Below are 17304 nucleotides of genomic sequence, written 5' to 3'. Positions count from 1 at the left end.
CCGGAATGCAATCGTTTCAATAAATGACCATTTGTCTGATGGTTCCTTACCACCGGAGCCCTACTTTGTATTAGAACATGATCTGTTGTATCGAGTTGCGAGTCACGAAGGTGGAGCGCGGAAGTTATTGTTAGTGCCGCGAACCTTCCGGCGGGAGGTTTGCGAACTGGCACACTCCCACCTCCTGGGCGCCCATTTGGGAGCCGAAAAAATGCTGGAGAGAATTAAACAGCGGTTTTATTGGCCAGGAATAAATGAGGAGGTCCGACGTTTCTGTCAGTCCTGCCCGGAGTGTCAGATCCGTCAGATTCCTAGGAGGGACCGCGCTCCTTTAGTTCCTATTCCCCTTATTGATGTTCCCTTCGAGAGGATCAGTATTGATCTTGTAGGTCCCCTGGAACCTTCGACCCGTGGCCAAAAATACATATTGGTCATGGTAGATTACGCCACTCGATACCCAGAAGCGGTACCCTTACGGTCCGCTACTTCCAAGAATATCACACGGGAATTAGTCAGGCTCTTTGCCCGAGTGGGAATACCTAAAGAAGTCCTCACGGACCAAGGTACTCCCTTTACTTCGGATACGTTCAGGGAGGTTGCTAAGTTACTGAAAATCAAACATCTGAGGATGTCGGTTTATCACCCGCAAACCGATGGCTTAGTGGAGCGGTTTAATCAGACACTTAAGCAGATGTTACGTAAGGTAGTCAGCGCGGACGGTCGGAACTGGGACGAGCTTTTGCCCTTCGTGCTCTTTGCTTACCGGGAAGTCCCACAGGCCTCCACGGGTTTCTCCCCCTTTGAACTCTTATATGGACGTCAGCCCCGGGGGCTTTTAGATATATTAAAAGAAGGCTGGGAGGAGGAGGCTCTGCCTGGCTGTAATGTTTTGGAGTACATCGCGCAAATGCGCGATAGAATGAACAAAATCCGACCCATCCTAAAAGATCACATGACCCGTGCTCAAGCAACGCAAGCCCGGTCCTATAATAAAAATGCTGTTCTCCGGGAATTTCACCCCGGAGACCGCGTAATGGTGCTCGTACCCACATCCCATTCTAAATTGCTGGCCCATTGGCAGGGTCCCTATGAGGTTAAGGAGCGGAAAGGGCTGGTGGATTATTTGGTGAAACAACCGAATCGTAGACCTGCCGAGAGAGTGTACCACGTGAACGTGTTAAAGCCGTGGAGAGATAGGGACGAGGCTCCACCCTCCGGTACTGCCCTCTCCCTTTGCGCACGTAAACTCACACTTAACCTCGGACCAGACTTAACCCCATCACAACGGCTGGAGCTGGAACATGCTATCCATGCCGTCCCCGAAGTGGTTAGCGAGGTACCTGGCCGTACTTCCTTGATTGAGCACGATATTGTTACAGACCCGGGGGTGATAGTCAGGGAGAGACCCTATCGCCTCCCGGAAGCAAAGAGGACGGAAGTGGAATTGGAAATCCAAAGGATGCTGGACATGAATATTATTGAGGAAAGCTATAGTCCCTGGTCCAGTCCTATCGTCCTCGTATCTAAGCCAGACGGGTCCTGGAGGTTCTGCAATGACTTCAGGCGTCTGAACCAAGTCTCTAAGTTCGATGCCTACCCTATGCCCCGAGTGGACGAGCTCTTGGAGCGCCTAGGGAGGGCACAATACTTGACTACCTTAGACATGACAAAAGGGTACTGGCAAATTCCCCTAACGGCATCCGCCAGAGAGAAAACAGCATTCAGTACCCCTAGTGGACATTGGCAGTATAAGGTCCTCCCATTCGGGTTGCACGGGGCACCTGCTACGTTCCAGCGTCTGGTGGACAGAGTGCTACGACCCCATCAATCCTATTGTGCCGCCTACTTGGATGACGTAGTCATTTATTCTGGCACCTGGGAGGAACATATACTGCAGGTGTATGCTGTTCTTGCCACACTAGCGAAAGCCGGCCTCCGCATTAACCCCCGTAAGTGTTACTTTGGCTTAAGGGAGGCCAAATATTTAGGCTACCTAGTTGGGCGGGGACAGGTGAAACCCCAATGCTCCAAAATAAAAGACATCTTAGAATGGCCCCGTCCGATGACCAAGAAACAGGTGCAGGCTTTCTTAGGGTTAGCGGGGTATTACCGCCGGTTTGTTCCCCGTTTCTCTGAAAAGGCAGCACCCTTGACTGACCTGACAAAGAAAGGGTCTCCTGTCTATGTGGTATGGAACCAGAAAGCGGAACTGGCATTCAGTGACTTGAAAACGGCCCTGACGTCGGCACCTATATTACACACCCCTAACTTCTCTTTACCTTTTCTTCTCCAGACCGACGCTTCGGACACAGGCCTGGGTGCAGTGTTGAGCCAGAGTGTCGACGGTGCCGAACACCCCGTGTTTTACCTGAGCCGGAAACTGTTGGACCGAGAGACCCGGTACGCGGCGGTTGAGAGGGAAGCCTTGGCCATTAAGTGGGCGGTGACTCATCTGCGGTACTACCTGCTGGGTCGTGAGTTCACTCTGGTAACGGACCATGCCGCCCTGCAGTGGATGGCCCTGCACAAGGAGTCGAACCCTCGTGTCACCAGGTGGTTTTTGGACCTGCAGCCATACAAGTTCACCGTTACTTATCGCCGGGGTCCCCTTCAGGCCAATGCTGATGCCCTCTCCCGGGTTCACGACCTCTCGGTTCGGTCCGCCCGACCCGATGGGTCTGGGCTGAGGGGGGGGTCATGTCACGCACGCGCGATTAGGGAGCCGCAGAACGACCTAAACTGTTGCGCGAAGACATATACCAGACGGGAATGGCGGAGTACTAACCTTTCTCTATTTATTTCCAAACAGAAAGAAAGACACAACACCGCCATGAACGTCTGAACATGGACTCTCAACACGCCACTTCCGCCTTCCCTCTGTCGCAGCCCAATGACGTCAGCAGTCCCATCATCCATCTCGGTTCCTTCCCAGCAGCGCTTCATCCATTTCCGGTCCCTCCCTCATAAATGTTCCCCCCGTCCGCCATGATGGCGAACGGTGTTATGATAATTGTAAACAAAGTATTATCGACTTGCACTTTTCCCACAGTATACGGGGCCGGAAAACCCCAAACCTTTATCGACTATTTGTGTCTTTTTTACAACATATATACATATACACATCCACATACATACACATACATATATATTGTGACAGATTAAGGTCTCCATGACCCCTTGAACCCTCAGACTAGACGTCAGACACCAGATAAAAGTCCAAATAATGTTTTATTGTTAATAATAATAATAATAATAAATGTGCACAAAGCACCCTCCACTCCACAATACTCCAATAATAACTCGATACACAATCCTCCACTCCCAGACGCGTTGCCACCCTTCCACCCAGCTCAGCTCAACGTCTGGGATTTCCCATCGTCCTTTTATATTCCCTGACCCGGAAGTGTTTCCCATCTTACAGTCCATGTGATTTCTTATCACTTCCGGGTCAGATAAAAAGTCCTTCTTTTCAACCCGGAAACACGTCATTCCCTCTGGTCATATGATTATGACGTGCTTCCGGGTTGTAGGGCACGTATAAGTCCTTGAGCCTCCCTGCAGCGACTCCTGGCGGCCCCGACATTATCCAGCAGGGCTGTGTATTAAAACTCCATAGTCCATGAGGCCCTGCTGGAATTCGGGGCATCTCCACGCTGCAAGGAGAGCTCCATTTACCGGCCTGGGGGTATTGGCCGGGATGAATGGCCGGCCATCCCTCACAATATATACACACATACGTACATACATACACACATATATATATATATACACATACAGACACATATATATACATATACATATTTACATATCTACATATATACATATCTACATATATATATATACACATATATATACATATCTACATATATATATATACATATATATACATATCTACATATATATATATATATATAGACATACATATATACATACATACATTAACATATATATCCCTGCTGTTTTATAAACGAACGCCATATAAGGCCGTCCTTTCTCCTTGCTTAGCGGTTCTGTATTGTTTTATCGTTCGTTTATTATGATTGTTATAGTTATTGTGTAGCTATTTGAGACTCACTTTTCTGTTCAGGTACCCATTTCCTTTATGTAATCCGCGGATTCTTTGCTATTTTTTGTTTGTTTATTACAATTATAGTTATTTATTGATACCCTTCTTTAGCTGACTGCCTGCTCATATAAGGCGCTCTGCTGTTTTTTTGTGAAGCAGCCTTTGCACAGCTTCTCCGCTGTTTTATAAACGAACGCCATATAAGCCCATCCTTTTTCCTTGCTTCGCCAAGGAAGCAGCCTTTTTATTTAATCCACGGGTTCTCTGCTGTTTTATTGTTCGTTTATTACGATTGTTATAGTTCAAGCTTACTGTTGAGAATGCAACGTATAGTTGTACAGGAGAAAAGCAATCTTGCCTCAAATGAATGGCAACCTGACCCGGCACTTAAAAGTTTCTCGCTACAGCAATTTTAACTCTGTTACAAAGTGATCCAAAGTCTCGTTTATACCTCGTGTCTTCTCATTAAACTTGTATGATGTTGCAATGTCCATGGCTTTATTTAATGTTAGCTAAGACCCGGCACTTAAAAGTTTCTTGCTACAGCAATTTTAACTCTTTTACAAAGTGATCCAAAGTCTCGTTTATACCTTGTGTCTTCTCATTAAACTTGTATGTCGCGAATATGGTATTGCAAACAGCAGCGGGAGCGTTTCTATAAACTTAACTTAAACTTACGGTTTACACCATGCTTTGTTTCCGCAGTAGCTGCACTTATGAATATGCTTATATGTGTCACTCGCTCACTTCTTATTGTTTCGCTGCCTTCTCAATTGTGTAATGAGTGATCACTCGTGCTACGTTCAGTCACTTCACGTGAGCCGCTCTCTTGTGTGATGTTGCGATGTCCATGGCTTTATTTAATGTTAGCTAAGACCCGGCACTTAAAAGTTTCTCGCTACAGCAATTTTAACTCTGTTACAAAGTGATCCAAAGTCTCGTTTATACCTCATGTCTTCTCATTAAACTTGTATGTCACGAATATGGTATTGCAAACGGCAGCGGGAGCATTTCTATAAACTTAATTTAAACTTACGGTTTACACCGTGCTTTGTTTCCGCAGTAGCTGCACTTATGAATATGCTTGTATGTGTCACTCGCTCGCTTCTTATTGTTTCGCTGCCTTCTCAATTGTGTAATGAATGTTTTCTTCAGCGCTCTTTGGGGCTCTTCCTTGTTTTCTACGTACTGCGTTCACAGTCAGTTCACGTGATTACGTGGGAGGCGTGATGACGCGATACGTAACTCCGCCTCCCACGGCTATCGAGCTGCAGTCTATTACAGTATATGGACAAAAAAGAGGTTCCAGTTATGACCATTACGCGTAGAATTTTGAAATGAAACCTGCCTAACTTTTGTAAGTAAGCTGTAAGGAATGAGCCTGCCAAATTTCAGCCTTCCACCTACACGGGAAGTTGGAGAATTAGTGATGAGTGAATCAGTCAGTCAGTGAGTGAGTGAGTGAGTGAGTGAGTGAGTGAGTGAGTCAGTGAGTCAGTGAGGGCTTTGCCTTTTATTAGTATAGATATATATTGTCACACATGTGCACTTGGGAGACAGTCAAAGGGCCACAGAATTCCAGAAGGAAAGACCACATAAACTAATCACTTCCATATGACCATGACCTCACTTCTGGCCCCATTAAGGATGTAAACTACTGGCATCCTCCTTCCTTCCTACAAACACGCCCTTCCTCTTCCTCCACTATAAAAGCCTGCCATCAGTCCCAGTTTTGGAACTCCAAGAGATCAGTCTTTATAGATTACTCGTTAATACTGCACAATATACGGGGTGGATCCCCAAATCTTTTTGATTTGTTGTGTGGTTTATTACAATATATAGTGTATATCATTTTGGCAATATATATAAAATATATATAAAATTGAAGGTACAAGAGAAGGCAAGAAAAATGTCTTCCTCAATAAATTCTGTTTTATCAAATAAAGTAATAGAGGTCATGTGATGCCTGGGTTACCCACAGCTGCCTCACTTCCCTTGAACCCAGGACATTGATAGTCATTAAAACAAAATGGACTGGGTAATGTGGACACATAAACAAGCAAAGATTGATTCATCAAGTGCTTAGCCCTTTTTATTAATAAAGTTTTCCAAAAATCAAATAAAGTAATGTGTCAAATCTTCATAGATAAATAAATAAATTATCCCTAATAAAATCCAGTGCCATGGTGGAGGTTAAAAGTCCTCTGGTAAGCACAGTCATCCCTCCTATCAGGTTGTATTCCCTCCACCATCCCATAGTCTGCAGCAGGAATCCCCATGTTTTCTGCTCCTTTCTCCATCCTCGATCCTTTGGCCTACAGCAGCAGCCCACTCCTTGAGTGCTCAGCTGGAGCAACCGTGCCTCATGTGTGTTGTCCACTCTCCCACACTATTGGACCAGCTCAGCAATGATCCTGCCTGTCATTGCTTTCCTTAATTTCTGTCTTCCCTTTTAACCTCAAGACTTTCTTTTTGTTGTTTTTCTCTTGTACTCTCTTTCTTGAATTTAGCTTTGAACTTTTCCCTCTTTTTGGGTCTCCTACTTTTTGTCTCATTGTCTTGATCTCCCTCTTTGTTCTACTCTGGATCTTTTATACTTCAATGGGTGATGGTGCCTAATTACACACCCCAAAGCACTAATGAGAGAATCGGCAGAACTGCTCATGTCTGCATGTGAATACTGGCTATGCCAATTCCTCCATCAATACTCCAAGACCGCTCGTCCATGCAACCACATGCACCCCCTCAGAGCCTCAGTGCACCATGTTTAAGCTTAAAACTTGCACTGCCATGGACTTGAACCTCACTTTACCACGGGTCACTGCATCTTCTGTGAGCAGACAGCCTGGAATCAGTGTTTAAAATGGAGTTGAGTCCATAAACAGGTCATTTACTTTTATTTAGACACCTAGGAAAGTATTTCTAAGAATAACTTATTCATTTCAGGTTTTTGAGCATTGACAGAATCTATGATTTAAAATTCATTTTTAAGTACATTTTTATTAAATTTTGACAAACATTCACCTGAACAGAAGGATTTTCCACTGGATTGATTTTATAGCACCTTTATCTTCATGATGAATTGTTCACGGAGTGTTGGAGTATCAAACCTGCAAAGAATGCAGTTTGAATTGAGCTCGATTATTAGATTTTGATGCACCATTGGACATATTGTTAAACATCAAATACATTTTTTTCCTGAAATTCTTCATATACTAATAATTTAGGGAATAAAATAATATATATATTAGAAATTCTATAATTATATTTACTTTTTCCCTCAAGTAGAAATGACATGATTTAAGAAGAAACTGTCCTGTTTAAAAACTCTGTTGAACGAGCCATTTTATGTGGGATCAGAGGTGGGCATATTTCTCCTCAAGTGCTGAGATGAAGTGAAGTCTCCTCCTTATTTGTTATGTGAGCTGTCAGGTGTCTATTGAATGGTTTCCACAGAGATCCACATGACGTCACTGGTGCTGAATTGATCTCGGTGAAGAATGTGAGGATACATATTTAACAAAGTCCTCCTCTGCTGTAATGGCTGGGTTAAGGCGTCAACACCAATGTTGAAAACGTTGATCTGTTACTGCTTTAGAATAAATGGAGCAAAAAATAAAATTACAATGGCCTCATAATTTCATTTGACTGCAAGGCTAAAAAGGGATTACCTTGTGTATTACTATCTCTGTGTTCTTAGTTATTTAGTCAACATCTGCCCATTCATCTATTTATCCATCCAAATTATTGAATTTGTCAAGATGATTCAGCTCTTTATTTCATTTTAGTTTGTGGTTCAGTTCTGTGTTTTTTCATCTGATGGACTGTAGAGTGTACAGGCAGATGTGTTCTGTCGAGTATTCACAGATGTCATAGGCCCTTCTTAAGCACAACTGCAGCACAGAATTAAAACATGAACTTTTATTTAGTTAATAAAGTGCAGTGACTACACTTGACTTGAGCATTCATAGTTTTCACACTCTTTCTCTGTATGTTTAGCATTCGTTTGCTCAGAGGTTGATGCGCTTGCTGCGTCCTGAGCAGCTCTTCTTTTCTCCACCCTAGCGGCCCGCTTTTTCTGAACTGATTAAGTCAGTGTTTGTGTTGCAATTATTTAGTTCGTTTTCTTTAATTTTTCACTTAAGCTGGGATTGAAGTCTTCAATCTGCTTCAAAAATTAAGATACGAAGAGGTAGGGGAAGTGACGGCAAAGGTGGTAGGGAATGAGAATGGCGCCTGTATGTATGAGTGCACGGCCGCCCTGCTGGCCACTGCCAAGAGTTGATTCTACAATAAAATAAAATAAAAATAAAAAGAGGAATAGCTATGGAGGTCAATCATCACCCTGAAAGTGGATAGTAGACATCATGTAGTATATGTGTACCAAATTTCAGGTCAATGGGTCAAACGGTTTGCGAGCTACAGGTGATTTAAAGTCATGGACAGACAAACAAACAGCCACGTATTATATAGAAAGATAGGGTCAGAGCAGACAAGCAAGATGACACCTTTTATTGGCTAATTAAAAAGATTACAATATGCAAGCTTTTGAGGCAACACAGGCCGCATCTCCAGGCAAGATTTCTTTACTTGTGTGGGCAAATCAGCACGTAATGGAAAGGACACTGATGGTTTTATGTTTTTCCATGAATCACATGATGTAGGTCCAAGATGTTAGTGATTGTTATATCAACAATATTGTCACACATGCATATCTGAGGATCTCCTTCTAGGCTCAAATAAGGTATGCAATACCCAGCCAGGGCAAGAGGGGGTGCCACCACTAAAAGCAGATAGATAGATAGATAGATAGATAGATAGATAGATAGATAGATAGATAGATAGATAGATAGATTGTTGTTTGTTCCCAAGAACAAATCTGGCTTTTAAATAAATAAATGCATAAATAGGTAGAAACATAAATAAATTAATAAATGCACACATCAGAATGGCTATAAAGCAAGAAAATTAAAAAGAATGATAAGTTCTGATTTGGCAGTCCCAGTCTCAGTGAGGCATTATGCAGGTGTGTTGTTGTTGGTATAAAGGAGCCACTGCAGTGTTTCTTCACACAGTTCTGCTGAATAATGTGTTAGCTGAAAGCACTCAGTGTTAGTGTGTCAGAGAGAGGATGTGCAACGTTGTTCATAACAGCACTCAGTTTTGTTTTAATTCTGTCCTTTGCTACATCCTCCAGGGGATCCACAGTGCATCCTATAACTGAGTTGTCCCTTTAAATTAGCCTGTTGATTCAGTGGGCCTCTTTTAAAGTGATGTTACGAGCCCAGCACACCACAGTGTAGATAGATAGATAGAAAATCACACTGGCCATCATTTAGTTACAGAAGATGTGAAGGATCTCACTTCCCACATTAAATGAATGCTGTGTGCTAAGAAAAAAGATCTGACTCTGCCCCTTGTTATATTGTTCCTCTGTGTTCTGAAACCGGTCCAACCTGTCAATATTATGGACCCCTAAGAACTTGCAGGAGAGGACCACCTCTACATCCACTCCTTGAATAGTGACTGGTCATGGAGGCTCTTTGGTGTGGCAAAACTCAATAACCAGTACCTTGGTTTTGCTGATGTTAAAATGTAAACGATTCTCTCTGGGTCCAGTTGCTTTACCACAGTAGGACTCATATAGTCAAAGGTCTTCATGGCGTGAGATGTGAAGTGCTACTGGTTTTTAGTCATTAGGTGAAGAGCCTTCTGCCTTCTTTGGAACAGGAACAATACAAGATGTTTTCTACAACAATGACACTTTCTGAAGCCTTAGGAACAGACTGAACAGGTAACAAAGGACACTACAAAGTTGGTCAGTACACACCTTACAAACTCGAGGACTGACTCTCTCTGGTCCTGCAGCTTTTCCTAGGTGTAGCTTCTTCAGTTGGCTCCTTAATTGGTCTTCCATTATTGCCAGTCTATTCTGATGGTCAGAGATGGACTCACCAGTGGCCATTCCAGTTGATGTGGTAGGAGTTGTTGATGTAGTAGGGATTGTGTGAGGGGACTGGTCATTGGAAGAATGTGGATGTGGGAGGGAAAATCTTTAAAAAATTGATTCAGCCACATCATCAACTGTTAGTGTCAAATTTGGCTAGGATACTTTTCTCTACCGACATCATTGTGCTTCTCAGGCAGCTTTCGATTCTCTTCAACGCAGGGAATGATCTTTCACACTGCACTTGTGACACAGGCAGCGTTAGCAGTAGCTAGTAGGCAAGCCCAATGCTCTTGTAAGCATCAGTTAAAATTTATTTCATGAAACGGTCGGCCTATGACCAGACCAGAGTCCGCGGCCCACCCGGCATTGCCCAAATGCCCTAATGGCCAGTCCACCCCTGGTCGTGTGGCATCCTTTATTACCAGATTTGAAGAGAAGTGTCCAGCTGCAGTCAGGACAGTTTTAGGCCTCAGACAGATCCAAGCACTTCATACGCTATGAGGTCCATAAAATGACATCCTCTTCTGGTGCCATTCCCCTGTTTTGCTGGTGACCTGACGCCTATATTACACAGCCCTCATGAAGTTCCTGCACTTCTAAACTATCAAGGTCTCTCAGTTCTGCATGTAAAGCAGTTGTTTTGGTGTCATATATTAGAAACAAACTGAACAAAAAATTGTAACATTTTGTATTTTATAGTGTACATTTTATATCTGCGTTTGCCATGTCTCATTCATGAGACTGCACTTTTTAATACTTTAGTTGTATGCTTGACTCGGAGTAATGGCTCTGTGGCTAAGGATCTATGCTGCTAATCAGAAGATTGACCCCATATAAAAATGGGAAATGCTATGGAAGAAGACGAAGAAGAATAAATAATATGCTGCACCCAGCTACGATGAACACTACATATTCTTAGACTCTGAATCGAAAAAATCATATAATTTGTGTAAACAGTAAAAATATGCAATACTACGCGCCGGACGTTTAGGAGCTCTTTAGATAACTGTCTTAATGGTCCTCTTTGTGTTATATTATTAGTACTGTATTATTACTGGTGTACAAAATTTTAATACTTATATTAATGGTCCATTAATTGTGGTGGAGTTTATGCACCAGAGGATTGACGCACTCGCCCTCAGAAGCACGGAGAGGTGTAGAGTAGTCGTTTGAGTCAACAGCAATAACAACAACAATTTATTTATATAGCACATTTTCATACAAAAAGTAGCTCAAAGTGCTTTACATAATGAAGAAAAGAAAAATAAAAGACAAAATACAAAATTAAAATAAGACAACATTAGTTAACATAGAAAAGGAGTAAGGTCCGATGGTCAGGGTGGACAGAAAAAACAAAAAAAAAACTCCATAAAGCTGGAGAAAAAAATAAAATCTGTAGGTGTTCCAGGCCACGAGACCGCCCAGTCCCCGAGTCACCCAGCTAAGACCTTCTCTGTTAGCCGAGCGGCTTTGCGTACACATTGAGAATGGCACGCGACCTCGCAGCAAGCACGAACAGACATGTATTACATTTGCACGACAGTTTATGCTGGTGAAGCTTTTTTATTTATAATATATAGTTTTTGCACACACGTTCAGTTTGCCACCATAACTATAATATTACATTTAGCACAAAAGTGTACCGCTAGCACGGGTGGGGGCGTGGAAAGTGGGTGGAGTCAAAAGAGATGACGCTAACAGGGGCGTCATTTTACTGGTCTCAGAAAGTCTCAGGTCGCTTAATCTCTCCGAGGCCTAAAACTGTCCTGACTGCAGCTGGACCCTGTTGGATTTGAATGCTGTTTTTCTTATTTAGGAGTCCTTTTTTAGAGACTGAAGCCCATCCATGCAGCATCACACACAAGGCAAGAGCCAAATAACATCCGCTCACAACAACATGGGCTTTAAGTTTAAAGACCACTAGACTACATATGTGTCTCTGTTCTTGCTATGTATTGTTTTGTTTAGTTTACTTGTACAGTATATTGTTCCATTATTAATAACATATTTTATTTGTTACCCACACTTTGGCGTGTGCTCTTGTGTGTCTTTTAGTGGTTTTTCTAACACTTAGGCAGCGTTTTCAAGATTAATCCTGTATAGCCACTGTTGCTGCAGGCTTTTGTTTTGAACTTAATGATAACTACGGTAAGGTAAATCTTAACACAGTTGACAAACCACTATATTCATTTTAGACACCGGGATGGACTGGCGCTCCGACTGGGACGGTTTCTTTCTTGTGCACAGTGCTCTCTAATGATTGTGCCTTTGTCCCACGCAATCCTGAATTGAAATAAACAGACTAGGGAAATCTTGTATACTTTTAATGTTAATTTAAATATTAACAAAACCCGCCTGGATTAAGCGAGTTTGAGACTGAGACGAGATGCTAAATGCTTACGCTTTCTGTGGCTTCTAACGTCCAATCCGTCTCGAGGGCGGTACGCGCGGAACTTCAAATATAACCAATCAAAGTCAGTCTTTGCTAAATACCGCCCACTCTGGGCGTATCCCGACTAACCAGGAAGAGCTTGGACTGTGGCCTGTTGACGAATTGAAAAGTTCAACGGCATGGCGGAGGCGTTTTTGCACGTAGTGGCTGCTGCAGGCATCTGTGCGACCGTGGCCGTGAGTGGCGCTTTAGACGCCGTCTTAGTAGAGTTGGGCTATGAACACTACGCGGAGAAGCCGTATCACCACCTGCCTGCTTTCATCGCCATGCCATTCAATTCACTGGTCAACCTAGGCTACCTGGTGCTGGGTGCCCGCTGGCTGCTCCGCACGGACCTCGGGAGTACCCAGGCCGCCTACCTCAAGGACGTTTTCGCCTGGATGGCCCTCGTCTACGGACCCGTGCAGTGGCTGCGTTTGGCCACACAAGCGCGCTGGGCGGCAGTCCTCGACCAGTGGTTCACTCTGCCCATTTTTGCTTGGGTGCCAGTCTGGTGTGACTTCATCGGGCATGGTTGGCGTCCCTGGTATATGATCGGAGTGGAAGTGACCTCCCTGGGCAGTTTCCTTCTCTCACTGCTGCATGCCCGAGGCTTTGAAGCGTCACTTATCTGCCACATTGCCTTTGCGATTGCCCAGGGCATCAGGGCACAGCGTCTTATCGGTGACTCCACTTCGCGCCGCTACTTGTGGCTGGCGATGCTGTCCTGTGCTGGCTTCGTCTTCCTAAAGCTGCTTGACCACGAGCTGGCAAACTTCTGGACATTTCGCCACCTTACTGGCCACTTCTGGTCAAAAGTCTGCGACGTTCTGCAATTTCACTTCAGTTTTTGCTTTTTGACACATCTGACACGGCGTAGGACGCCTCGGAAAGCGCGCTCGGAGTAGGAAGACAGACCACTGAGACATACGGCACCGGTCTGGGAAGAAATATCCGACTAAGGACCACTTCAACATTCCAGGTCAGCAGATACACACCATCTGACCATTTACCATAGTGTACGCTTGTTGGTATTCTTGCTGTCTGGAAAAGAACGGACTTTGTTTTACAATACAACTTGAGTAATGCGATTAAATACACGAAGCCTCCAGTTTTAGATGAACATTAATAATGGACATTTCCCCGAAGATAACGTAGGATTTTGTGACCGCTTAATTGGTTGGGCTATTGGATCAGTCGCCTCCCCTTCAAGAGGAACACCAGTCAATAAATCACAAACATATTAATTATGCGCTGAGTAGATTGTAACTTTTTGACCATAACTTTCTAATTATGTTTGTTTCTGCGTTTTTAATCTTTTGCTAACTGAACAATCTTTGTAGTAGAATGCTATCTTGTTCGAGCTAATAAACTTTGCCGGGGTGAGCTGCAGCCATTGGAAAAGTCGGTGTCCCTCTGCGCAAAGCTCGCCCTCTTGTGGCAGCATCGCAGAAGTCACTTAAAATATTTGCCTTCAGGCTCAAGTGCTGTAGCTAAAGGGAAGGAAAGTAGACAACGTGTTCCTTTAAACTGCGAACCTGCCACACACAATACTCATTATACTTTGTAATTATTATTATTTATTATTGCATATTTGGCTTTCACATTTATTCACGGAATCTTACAGTAACAGTGTCCATTATGCGCAGCTCAGAGAGATTACCCGGGTGGGATTCGAACATCATCTTTGAACTTTAAGCTCCATTATCGAATCCTCTGCAGTAGGAGTCTTCATTCGGGATCCTGGAGGGCTGCTGCGCCTTCAGGTCCGGCTCCTTCTGACTCAAAACCCCACATAAGATATTCACCTTGATGTGTAGTTTATGCAAGACATCCAACTTTTTAGTGTTTCCCCCTACCTTTGGCCATCTAGACCCAGAAAATCCTAAGTCTTAGTTAATGTTTGGAGCATCTTTTGTGCAGGAAATTACACCTTTATGATAAAAAATAAATCAATATATGTCTTATGCAAAAATGATCAGAAGTACTTGAAGTTGTGCATTCCCTGTCAACCAACCCCAGGGGTTCACCCCCTAAAGGGATTTGGAGGGGGTCACAGTTACTTATTTTCACAAAATGTTTTTTAAAAGTGGGGATCGATAATATAGGCATGTGAAGTGTCATTTTATGCTACTTTGATGTTGCTGATCCCAGATATGATAATATACAGTATATTCTCTTTGTAAACAATTCATTAACACAGATACTTCATGTGGCACATTCACTGTTGTAAATGGGACCACGTTATCTGGATGGTTAGCTGATGGTTGATTTATTTTATAATTATTTCATTATTAACTGGTTGCTGGTTAAGAATGCAGGACACAATTAAAACATTCATGCAGCTGTTTAAGACTAAAATACATAGTTAAGCATTCTGAATGATTCCAAGTGAGTTAACTAAAATTAAGACACAATAATATATTGGTTTATCAGCAAAATCATGGGGTCTAATTAAGAAATTTGTTAACATGAAAACCTGCAGCCCACTAGGACAGTAATTGAAGACCCCTGCCCTGCAATCTCCTTAAAATTTGTCTTAGAGGAATGAAAGCACAAACAAGCCATGACGTTAAGTAGGTGTGACAGGCTGTTTCCATTGTTGATTATTGCACATTTTGAAATATTGACTTACTTCTGACTTTGTTAAATGAAATAAACAATTGATTTAAAAAAAAGGTGTGTGCCCAACTTTAAAACATTATGTAAATTAGTTCATAAACTCTTTTCTAGTAAGCTCAACCTTTGAGCATTTTGTTTTACATAATTAAAATGTTTAATTGTCTCAACAAGCTTTGAAGGTTGGCTTGGCTTATAAAAAGAGGTTTTAATTCTTGTAAAACTGTAACATAACAATCTAAAATGAATCCATTAAAAAAAAGGCCAACAGAATATTGGATTATATAGCGGCCTAATGTGTGGAGTACAAGTCCAAGGAGGTTATGCCCAAGCTTTATAACACACTGGTGAGGCCTCATCTTGAGTACTGTGTGCAGTTTTGGTCTCCAGGCTACAAAAAGGACATAGCAGCACTAGAAAAGGTCCAGAGAAGAGCGACTAGGCTGATTCCAGGGCTACAGGGGTTTAATTATGAGGAAAGATTAAAAGAGCTGAGCCTTTACAGTTTAAGCAAAAGAAGGTTAAGAGGTGACTTGATTGAAGTGTTTAAAATTATGGAGGGAATTAGTACAGTGGATCAAGACTTATTTTAAAATGAGTTCATCAAGAACACTGAGACACAGTTGGAAACATCTTAAGGGCAAATTTCACACAAATGTTTGGATGTTTTTCTTCACATTGGTCACCTTAGACACATGGAATAAGCTACCAAGTAGTGCGGTAGACAGTAAGACGTTAGGGACTTTCAAAACTCAACTTGATGTTATTTTAGAAGAATTAAGTGGAAAGGACTGGTGAGCTTTGTTGGGCTGAATGGCCTGTTCTCATCTAGAGTGTTCTAATGTTCTAAAGGTATGAAATCTGATATATTTACAGTAGTTATATCTAAACCTATTTTGTATATTAGGCTTTTGAGCTTAAAAAAGCAATGAAATCAGTCAGATTAAAGTTTTTGTCAGAGTTACAAATTTTAAATACTGAGTTATCCATCACTACTGCAATATGCCTTTTTTTAAACCTGACCACGCATGAGATAATTAAAATAGTATATTATGAAAACATAACATTAAGTGCACATTAAAAAAATATAAAATGAAGATGAAAAGTATCAAAACTACACTCATGTAAAGTTCTGTAGAAGCCCATGTGCTTTCTTACCTTCTTTCAATTGTATCCTCTTTTGGTAAACAACCAACAAATGCCAATCATAAAATAGTAACATTTAAATAGAGCTGCTTAATAAACCTACTTAAACATTTTATAAAACTCCTGCTTCTTAAATAATCCAGAAATGTATCATCTATAAACGTACTGTTCTTTATGTAATGACATGATCAACATTGTAACTCTTCTCAGTTCAAGAGAAGAAGATCCTTTCATGCAAGGACTTTTGACACCCACTTTTGGTTTGTCACCTAGAAAAAGGTACATTGGGTGGCCTGTTAGACGAATCCACAATGTAGAATAAGCAGGAAATTGAGCATACTGAACAAATAAAAATACATAATTCCACTAGTCATGCAGTAAACATACCTAGAAACACACACATATATATGTATCTGTGTGTGTATGTATTGTCACACATGCTCATCAGAGAGCCACTCTGACCAAGAGGGGGTGCTGCTGTTAACTGTTTCGTCTTCTTTTTCCTCCACAGTGCAGAGAAACTGCCCAATGAGGGCAACTGCCTCTGCCTCTTCCGGTCCATGGGCCATAAAAGCACAACTGATCAGAAGGAGGCGTCACTTTTTACCCAAGCGACCAGAATAAAGGAGCGCCTCACTAACCTGATGGCAGACAAAGCCGTCTTTATTTCTTTACTGTAGTCGCCATGTTATCCTGGTGGCAGCAATTTTTGTTGATTTTTCACACCAACAAAGTGTTGTTTTTTGTTTGATCAATTCAGTAAACAAGGACGGCTGGGTTGGCACCCCAAAACCTATCCTTGTTTTGTTATTCTCTGGGATGACCACAAATTATATATATATATATATATATATATATATATATATATATATTTTTTTTTTTTTGTTAAAGAAAAAACAATTTTACATAAGAAAAAAGAAGCACATACAAAAACTGCTAGACAGGAGGCTAAGCTTTTTTTTTTCCTTGACGTTATTCTTTTTTTACTGGTGTTGCAGTTATATTTTCTTCCACGTTTAGAATCAAGCCAGTTTCTGCTTACGATGCTTCATCATTTCAGTATCTGGCATTACCGCTGTCTGGTGCAAGACC

General features: G+C 42.2%; 2 protein-coding genes and 1 long non-coding RNA gene across 3 annotated transcripts in view; 2 read left to right on the top strand and 1 right to left on the bottom strand.

Moving 5' to 3' along the window:
- Positions 1 to 12943, bottom strand: part of LOC127529570 (uncharacterized) — an 18111-nt gene extending 5168 nt beyond the window's left edge. Inside the window, exons 1-2 of the long non-coding RNA XR_007936193.1 lie at positions 12828 to 12943; positions 7091 to 7176 (exon numbers count right to left, since the gene is read on the bottom strand). This is a non-coding gene — a long non-coding RNA (uncharacterized LOC127529570). The remainder of the gene's footprint in view (positions 1 to 7090; positions 7177 to 12827) is intronic.
- The window catches only part of si:dkey-13a21.4 (uncharacterized protein LOC494576 homolog), a 991873-nt gene that overhangs the window by 224831 nt on the left and 749738 nt on the right, over positions 1 to 17304 (top strand). The window lies entirely within an intron of this gene.
- Positions 12520 to 16938, top strand: tmem187 (transmembrane protein 187). The gene is made up of 2 exons (XM_028813305.2): positions 12520 to 13429; positions 16724 to 16938. The coding sequence occupies exon 1, from the start codon at positions 12588 to 12590 to the stop codon at positions 13353 to 13355; it is 768 nt and encodes a 255-aa protein (XP_028669138.2). The 5' UTR covers positions 12520 to 12587; the 3' UTR covers positions 13356 to 13429; positions 16724 to 16938.

Source organism: Erpetoichthys calabaricus, chromosome 11 (assembly GCF_900747795.2).
Source record: "Erpetoichthys calabaricus chromosome 11, fErpCal1.3, whole genome shotgun sequence".
In the NCBI taxonomy this organism is placed as follows: domain Eukaryota; kingdom Metazoa; phylum Chordata; class Cladistia; order Polypteriformes; family Polypteridae; genus Erpetoichthys; species Erpetoichthys calabaricus.
The sequence above is the reverse complement of the archived record's forward strand: the minus strand, read 5'-3'. Positions and strand labels throughout refer to the sequence as shown.

What these genes read in the sequence shown, in the direction of transcription:
- tmem187 (XM_028813305.2), top strand. Translation starts at nt 12,588, where the DNA reads ATGGCGGAGGCGTTTTTGCACGTAGTGGCTGCTGCAGGCATCTGTGCG.